This window comes from Hetaerina americana, unplaced genomic scaffold (genome assembly GCF_022747635.1).
Source record: "Hetaerina americana unplaced genomic scaffold, ioHetAmer1.1.p SCAF_108, whole genome shotgun sequence".
In the NCBI taxonomy this organism is placed as follows: domain Eukaryota; kingdom Metazoa; phylum Arthropoda; class Insecta; order Odonata; family Calopterygidae; genus Hetaerina; species Hetaerina americana.
In genome coordinates this window covers 22,873-32,062 of record NW_027286159.1, presented here as the reverse complement: position 1 = coordinate 32,062, position 9,190 = coordinate 22,873, and the positions used below count along the sequence as shown (strand labels likewise).

Genomic DNA, 9,190 nt, shown 5'->3' with positions numbered 1-9,190 from the left:
TATATTACTCCTCTTGACTCAGCTCCGAGAAACATTCCCAGCAGTGGGAATTAATCATTTCCCAACCCCTTCGGCATAAAAGGGTACTGCGTCATGGATTCGCCTCCACCACAACAGTTAAAACTAATGCCCCGGCGTGACCAATCGCACAAACGAGGGGCGATCCCCGCCCCTGGGCATTTTTAATCTGGCCGAGTGCATCTCCACACACCCCCAGCCGATCGCTCACTCGACGCGGGAGGAAGACGTCAATCTCCGGAAGGCGTTGCCGAATCTCCGAGGGCAGCTCCCCTGCGCTCCCTTCAGCTTCAGCACGGCACCTCCGGGGTTCCCGCAGACCAGCGTCACCTCAGCCCTGCCCCCCTCCTCCACGGCGGCCGCCAGCAGCCGCACGGCCGAAGGGGCCACCCCACCCACGCAGAGTTCGAGCGGGGGTGAGGGGGGGCGCTCCCGCAGCGCGGCCCCCAGGGCGGCGGCCTGCGCCGACCCCAGGCCCACGCCCTTCAGCGAGAGGGAGGGCGAGGGCCCTCCCAGGGCCGCCACCGCCGCCGCCAGGAACAGGTGCTCCAGCGGGACCTTCCCCGCCGCGTCCGACACGCGGATTCCATCAGCCCGAAGCCGCGAGAGGGCCCCGCAGGCCCTCAGGAGCCTCGCGACGGCCCGGATGGTGCGCGCCGGGTCCTCCAGGCACATGCACCACTTCTCCATGCGCAGGGTGCGCAGTTCGCGGAAGTCGCGCGAGAGGGAGCGGAAGAAGGCGATTGCGGCGGCGTCGTCTAATGGCGGGGCGTCTGGCGGGGGGTGCGAGAGGTCGAGGTCAGAGAGCTTGGAGAAGGAGCGCAGGAAGGGTAAGAGGGATGGGCCGCGGAGGGCAGGCCGCCCGTTGAGGGAGACGGTGAGGCCGGAGAGGCGCAGGAAGGCGAGGGAGGGGCAGGGCAGCGGGGGCAGGGACGAGAGCAGCGCCCCCACGGGGTCGTCGCGGCGGCCGAGGCGGGAGAGGCGGCCGTCGTGCACGCTGACCTCGATGCGTGCGTTGGCGAGCGCCAGGTCACGGATGGAAGTGGCCGAGAGGAAGGTCACGAGGGCCGCCAGTGACGCCTCCTCCTGCGGTAGGAAGAGAGAGAGAGAAGTGGGTTAGCATCCCGTTCCTTATTATTATGCGTAATCTACCAATTAAGGTAGGTTTGATTGGGCACAACTACCAAATAAATGTTTTGTCCCTCCCAACAAAATACAATACAATATCATCTTACATCGCAAGGACTTGGAGCTGATCAACGAAGTCCAATTTTTATCTTCACCTTCCCCCCTCCTCTCCATCACCTTCCCACGACGTACATGTGACCAGTGATCCCTTGCCCCCTACTCATTGGATATTTCCTTCCTTCCCCCCCCTCTGCAGACGGAGACCATGCTTTCCCGGACAAAGTGGGAAACCCCGAGTCCCCACCCCCTTTCCTCACGGACGAGGAGGGAAGATTCACCGCTGCGGGACTAACCACACCCCCCCCCTATTCGGCATGTGCTAGTGATAACATTCCCTCCTACACCCTTTCCCCAAAAACCTCGCTAGGGCGCCCCCTTAAAACTATACAGTGATCCCAATCTTTACCCTTTAACTCAGTGCTTATTTGTGTATTGATACCTTGTTCCCAGACCACGACCATAGGGATAAACCCCCGATCCCGTCCTCTTCCTCCGCGGCCCGAAGAGCTTTGCGGCGCACCGTGGGACACCCTCAACGAGACACCCCCCCTCCATTCGGCCACGACGCGCTCTCCGGACTCCTAGGGTCTTTGCACCTTGTCTTCCCCAACCCTCTTCCCCCCCCCCACTCACATAGTCACCCATTCTGCCTTCCACCTTCCCCCCCCTCTTCCCCTCTTTTCCTCCACCCTCCCCTTACTTGCCTTCAATCATATATATACTGGACTCTGAGGTTTAACTATCACCTGATGATGATGTAGTAACATTGAAACCGGTCGCATTAAATTTTATTTTTGTGGAAAATTGCTATTTTTAATTAATCTCAATCCTATTCCTGATCTTTCCTCCTTTACCGGAAATTCTCCCCTCTATCACAGTCTTCAACATCCCACCGCCGATCAATATGATAACCCAAATAGATAAATTTAGGACTTGGAACTAAAGGATATTGTTGACGACAGGGAAATTAGCATATTGTGTGCGAAATATGTATTGGGAGATGGAAAGTGCAAATATATGTTGATATTTCAGGGCAATGTGGAGGTGAGATGGGTGGATAGGAGGGATAAATAAAGCTATATTTTTAGAGTAATATACCGCGAAGGGGTGAAAATAGTATCTAACAAAAAGTTTGGAAGAAGCATAATAAACAAAGAGCACGTGGGTGAGAGGATAATAAAAGTAAAAGCAGAACCAGCGAGCTTCCTTGGTTACTGTTAGGCCAACAAGGTCTGCCCCGAAGGTATAAGGACTTATTTCTTTCGATTAGACAGACGAACGGGCGGTGGTTTATCCGACTGGGTTCGAGGGAGTCTCAGGGAAGGCTGGAGGCCGGTGGTAGTTGGCTCATAGCCTTTGCAGAGTGCAAATCGTTCGTTTTCGATGCCTGTATAACTTGACCTCGTTACGCTCCGTCATGAACCAGTTATTGGAACAGAGCTACATCATAAAATTTTGCGTGAAACTGGGCAAAACCGGGAAAGAGACTCATGACATGATCAAGTAGCTTATGGTGATAACGCCTTGGGTAGATTGGGTGTTTTTGAGTGACTCAAGTTTTTTAGGATGGTAGAGAAAATGTTGAAAATGCCGAACGTTCAGGACGCCCTTCGATCTTAAAAAGTGACGAAAGTCTTGTAAGAGTGAAGGCTTCGTTGGACAGGGATTGCAGATTAAGTGCTCGAATGGTTTCTGATGAACTTGGCATCCCTAAAAGTGATGTGCATCGACTTGTGACCGAAAAAATGATAATGAGAAAGGTGTGTGCGAAGTTGGTTCCACGAGTGCTCTCGCGCGAACGTAAGGAAAATCGCACGCGGATATGCCAAGCGTAGAGGAGCTAGGTTTGTAAACGGTGTTATGGTAAACTTAGTAGCGTATCTAAAATATTATGGCGGCTATTTTGGGAATCACTCATGGAGCGAAGGTTAAATATTGCATAAATTAAAAGGATGTCTCTTTTGCAATAAAGTTGAAAATGTATTTTTACCCCCATCGTACTACAGTAGGAGAGATCATTTCAATACAATTCCGGAGATTAAATGTAGAACAGATAGATTTAAGACGTCTTTTCCCCGCGAACGATAAGGGATCAGAATAAAATGACGCTTGCCCGACTGAGCTAGGAGGGAAAGGTGTTTTGGGTCACAAATAGTCTGCTGTGTAATCACCTCCTGCCACACACCCTAATGCTGGTTCAGAGGGTACTAAATAAATAAAAATAATCTGGCGTATATTCACCCCCTGCCACACACCCTAGCGGTAGGGGCTTGCAGGGTACTGTAAATAAGAAAATGCTAGCTCATCCTTTGTGCATTCTTTGGAGAAACGAAGGGAGAGGTTCGAATTTCCCTCAGTTGATGCTAATTAAAAAGGGGTGGATGGCAGATGGTGATGCTACGCCAGGGTCCGCACCCACCTCGATCCGGAAGGTCCACCCTTCGAGCGCCAGGAGTCGCAGCGATGAGTTCCGCGCGAGGGCGTGGCAGAGCATCTGCGTGGCGGCGTCGTCAAGGGTGAGCCTGGGGGAGGAGAGGTCGAGGAGTTGGAGGCGCGAGCCGCTGCCCTCGCCGAGGGCCGCCACGAGCGGCAGCACCTCCTCCCGCCGCGACGCCCCCTCAACCCGCAGTGAGTCCAGGCCCCCGCTCTCCCCGGCCACCCTCAGCGTCTCCCCCAGGCAGAGAGCCTCCTCCGCCCCCAACTGGCAGCGGGAAACGTTGAGCGTCCTCAGGCGGCTGGTGGGCTCCCGGGCGGCCACGAAGATGGCGTGGAAGCCGGAGGAGGCGGCGTGGAGGACGGGGTCGGCGCATGACGGGGGGCCCCACGGGGCTGGACTCCTGTCGCGGCCCTCGGAAGGTAGGGTGTCGGCCCTCGGCAGGAGGCCCCCCCTCGGCAAGCTGAAATACCTGCAGGAAATAAGTATATTGAGGGGCCACTCAAGGATCCTTCTACTACAGTATTTCAGAAAAATGTAACCCTCTGAAGGGAAATCATGGCAACCATAAAGGGATAAGGATGAACGTTAATCAATGGAGCAAAAATCCAGAAAAGACGGGGAGAATATAGGAAGGACTTAAGAGCAAACATATTCGGCTACCAAGCATAGTAGGTGTAGATGGAGGATTTTTGTCGGATAAAGTAAGATCAGGACCAGGGATGGGAGATAGTGAGACGAAAAAAAGGAATATTGGCAATGAAGGCTAATGAGTCTAATATGAGTGGTTGCCATCCCGACATATTTATTCATTTAAATGAGATAAGTAACTTGGTGATTCCGCACGGCCATTATTAAAATACGACCCAGGTTCCGAGGTTAGACGTCATCATCAGATCAATTATGATGACGTCCGACGTCGAAACCTCGGTCGTGCTCGAAATAAAGTGTGAGTGGAATTACAAAGTTATTTATTTTATTTGAATATGTTGTGTAAATTATATAAAATTTACGCCGGAGACAACAAATTTCATCCCGAAAAATATTTCAGCAATAGAGAATATGGATTCCTGATATGCCTTAGGATTTACAAGAATACATATAAGCAAATGAGCATTTTAGGTCCATATAACATACAATACGGATCCAGGTTATACGTGGATAAATCGTTCTATAAACAAAAAAAAACAAAAACACTCGCAGTTTTCCACTTCCCATTTAAGTTTCAAAAATGGCTAATTCCTAGTTCAACATTATTTTCAAGCGAAAAATACACATTACAATGACAAATACAACTGTATCTGAAAAGCAAGAGGGTGGGGGAGGGGGAAGGGTAGGGGGCCCATCCGGGGTAGGGGTCCGGAAGAAACTCCTGCCACCCGGTCGGTTCGGGCGAACCTCGCGGTTTCACGGCAGTGGCGGACTCCACCACACTCCCCGTATTTTCAATATACATGTACTTGTATACACTTGTCATTGTGATTGGAAGGATTCACTTGAAAATGAAATAGCGCATCAAATTTGGTGTTCAAACTCAAAGAAGAGTAACATAACAAGTACTTCTGTTTCCGTTAGTTCTCAGTACATTTTAATCTCCAGCTTGCGTTGGATTAAAAAGGGAAATTGAAAGGTTCCATGCATCCTGCATATTAGACTACATATTATTTTGTCTTTTTGCAATATGGTCTTTTACCGTCCAATGAGGTGTTATGAACTAGTGGATGTGGCCTAAGAATAGTAACTTACTAATACTTAAAGGAGAATCTATAATTTTTCCCAACCTAGCCACCCGGCTGAAACTTTCATACTAGGTTTGTATACAAAGTATCGTTAACAATTTATCCATGACTTGAATTGAGTCAAGTGCTGAGTTCAGATCGTCGGTTAAGTGTGCGCATGATCGCAGATCGTATATTGGCATTGATTAGATAGTGACAGTGCACACACCATAATCATTCAAAATTTGCCGATGCGAAAGATCTGCGCTAAACTCATCCTCCCGAAGGTCTTTGAACGGACGACCAAGAGCAGTGTCAAGTGTCTGCTTGCGAAGACCTTCTGCAACGACATCGCGACGATTCCCCGACCCCCTTACAGTCCAGAATTGGCACCAGCAAACTACATTTGGGCAAATACAAACGCTCTACACAAGCTGCAGCAAAATGACTCTGGTAAAAGTGTGTCGACGCGAAAGGGATCAACTTTGATGAGTTTTTAGGCACTACAGCAATATCTGAAATAAATCCTTAAATTTTCCCGATACTTTTTATACGAACTATGAATGCATTTTGCAAACCAAAGCTCTGCCCCTCTCTTACTCACCTGGAAGCAGAGGGCCCTCCTCGTGGGGAGTGTCCGGCGGGCCTTCGATCGAGCGTCCCGGGCCGGTCGTCGGAGCACAGGGAGTCGGGCACATCCCTCTTGGAGCCGCGGGAGCCGCGGATGTCGAGGGCGGCGAGCGGGCGGGCCGCAATGAGGGCCGCGAGGGAGCGGAGGGCGTCGGGACCGCATCGGAGATGCGGCAGGTGGAGGGCGGAGAGGGCGGGAGGGGCACGAAGGACGGCCTGGCACAGCCGCGACACCTGCGACGCACCCGGGTTGATGTCCAGCGAGATGCGCTGGAGGCAGGGGCAGGCGGCGGACTCGAGGGCGGCGCAGATGGAGTCCACGAGGGCGTCGAACCTTTTTCATTCCGGAATAAATGAAGTTGATGAGTTTCTTAGACACATTCCAACGGCTGTGTGCTAAATAGTGGTGGTGGTTGATTTAAAGAAAAATAATCGTGACCATCTAGGGTCTAGAGCTTTGCAGTACTAATTTCAATACATTTTCAAAAAAGCATCGACTTATGATATTATTTTGAATCTATTAAAAACATCGATTTATATTTGATGTATCATCAATCGCAATGACTTCATCTTCGGCATCACCACAGCTCGTATCGTCGCCATCATCATCCACAGTATCGACCGATGGTCCTTCATTCAAATTTGGGTGAAGCCTCAGAGCACTTAAAGAAAACACAACTTGCGGAGTTTTCTGGGAACCAGAACTTAGTGTGAATTCATTGGTGCGCAAGGAGATGAAGTGTATCCCCAATTAGAATGTTATAAAATATCAGAAACCATAAGGCTTTGTTCTAAGTTCTCTCTTCTACACCCACATATAAAATATCTAACTTTGGGATGCCAACAAGGTACGCATGTGGTGAATGACAATGTCATATGATAATGTAGTCACCACGTACGAGTATGTAGAGAAAAATTATTATTTTAATAAAGGCACCGATAATACCAAATTTGACTTTGAAAGAATCGAACAGTTTCCTACGCCAAGAAGATATAGTATTTAGAATCTTGTAATGCGGAAGATATCAACATCCAAACAATATTTACATAAATAATACCATATTTACGTAATAATATTGTTAGAATCGTGGAAATATTCGCTAAGAGCTTTAATTAAATCATTGTTCAGTTTTCCATCTCTTAAATAGTCATTATAAAGCCCCGTTAACAATCTGATTAGCCCTATGATGACTTACTATCTCATCATCTCCATTTAGCTACGCCTTCAAGGCAATGCACACTCTCATGATCCACAAAGCCGACAAAAAGCTCAAAAGAATACCTTTCGTGGGGTCCGTCATCCAAGCACGTGATTACGAGTTCCAGGGACCTCAGCTTTGGTTTCCGCAGGGCCGCGCCCACGTACGAAGCCAGCCGCGCCACCCCTGCCCCGGAGAACTCGTGTCCGAGCAGCGAGGACAGACGGACGGATCTGACAGCCTCCGAAGCCGAGAGGGCGGCGAAGAAGGTGTCCAGGGCGATGGCCAGCGACCCCTCCCCCTCCCACTGGAACACCAGCTCCAGGGCCTCCAGCTGACACGCCGTGCTACCCAGCACGAGGGCCCAGCCCTGCAGTTCCGCCACGGAGGAGTGGACGACGGCCCCGGCCGACGACCCTCCCACGCCCAGGAGGCCCCAGGCCGCCGCGATGTTCCTCTCGGTGGGGTCCCCACAGCACTCCAGCAGGGAGAAGACGGTGCGGGAGGAAAGGTCAAGGGGGCAGAGGAGGCGGAGCGCTAGGTGGGCGTGGGGGCCCAGCAGACCCAGGAGGAGACGGAGGACGGGCGAGTGGATGGCTTCCGGGAGGGCCTCCAATTCCCGCCGGAGCACCGCGCTGTCGTGGGCCACGGAGGCCAGGTGCGCGGCCGCCAGCCACTCCGCCACTGAGGTGTGTAGGGCCCCATAGTGCACGCCGATGCCCGCTCCGCCCCCGGCCCGCGAGAACGTGAGCCCTCGGGTGAATATCCCGGCCTCCGCCGCCTCCAGGCCCCTCCGCGAGGCCCTCAGCTCGGTCTCCGCATAAACGTACCGGCTCTCCTTGAGGGCCGCCAGTGACACCCTGCCCGCCTCCTCCAGGAGCTTCTGCCCCTCTTCCGCGATGAACGCCTCCTCCAGCTCCTCGCCCCCGGGCTGCGCGCGAAGACCTCTCTTCACCAGAGCCGTCAGGAGGAGGCGGAGGGCGTGGTGGGGCGGGGTTTCGGGCGGGGGCAGTCTACCACCCGCCTCCTCGTGCAGTGAGGCCAGTAGGAGCCATCCGGAGGGAGTGGCAGCGGAGAGACGCCGGAGGGCCGGGGACGTCCCCTCCACGGCCTCCAGGAACGACCCCGCCGCGTCCCCACCGGCCTCCGGGGCGCGCCGACCCGCGAAGTGAGCCGCGGCCAGCGTGCTCAGGTGAGAAGGGTCGGGTCCTCTGAGCAGGACCCTCCTCTGGGCCCTGACGGACGGGGGAGTGGAGGTAGCCAGGAGCAGGAGGCGGCTCTCGGGCAGAAGTCGACCCTCCAGGAGGTCGGTGGCGTCGGACAGGGCCCCCCCCTCGTCCTCCCCCCCCGGGAACCTCTCGTCCAGGCCGTCCAGGACGAAGAGGAGCGAGTCCCTGAGCGCCGGGAGGGCGCGCCACAGGGCGGGGAAGGCGTGCCTGCCGAGGGCGGCCTTGGGCAGGAGCCGGCGCCTCAGGAAATGGGAGAGCGAGGGCAGGCCGCGCATCTCCCGCAGAGGGAGCAGGAGGGCGAGGGAGACGCCGGGGAGGGGAGCAGAGGAGGTGGGCCCGCCGCCGGGAGGGGGCCCGCCGTCCGGAGCCTGCGTGGCCCACGCGTGCAGCAGGCGAAGGGCCAAGGTGGTCTTCCCGCTGCCGGGGGCTCCTTCGACCACCACTCGCCTGGGGGCCTCGTGGACGACCCCGTCGCTGGTCTAGGGCGAAAGAGAGAGGAAATTCATCAACCAGTGATCTTTGCTTCTAACCAAACACGACTCGCAGGCGTGGATTTATCTCCACTCGAGGGATGCAACCCCGGGAATGTCACAGTGCTCGGGCAATCAGCGGAAGGAACGCCGTGCTAGGAAAAAAGACATGTGACGGTAGGTAGCATTTTCTTAGTTCCAGCATGTAAAGGGAATGTACGCCATTAATGAAGGACCGTGAATTAATGTCGCCAAATTTGTTTAAAATGGGAAATGTTTATCTTTAAATACACAATACATATTT

General features: G+C 53.5%; 1 protein-coding gene across 1 annotated transcript; it reads right to left on the bottom strand.

Annotated features, from left to right (window-relative positions):
* Positions 1-225: 225 nt before the first annotated feature.
* Positions 226-8,895, bottom strand: LOC139700737 (uncharacterized; the record flags this gene model as incomplete). The annotated part of the gene is made up of 4 exons (XM_071599173.1): positions 226-1,104; positions 3,626-4,112; positions 5,963-6,322; positions 7,271-8,895. Coding segments are annotated over 4 exons (3,351 nt in total), but the record flags the coding sequence as incomplete, so codon positions are not given.
* Between the last annotated feature and the right edge of the window lie 295 nt (positions 8,896-9,190).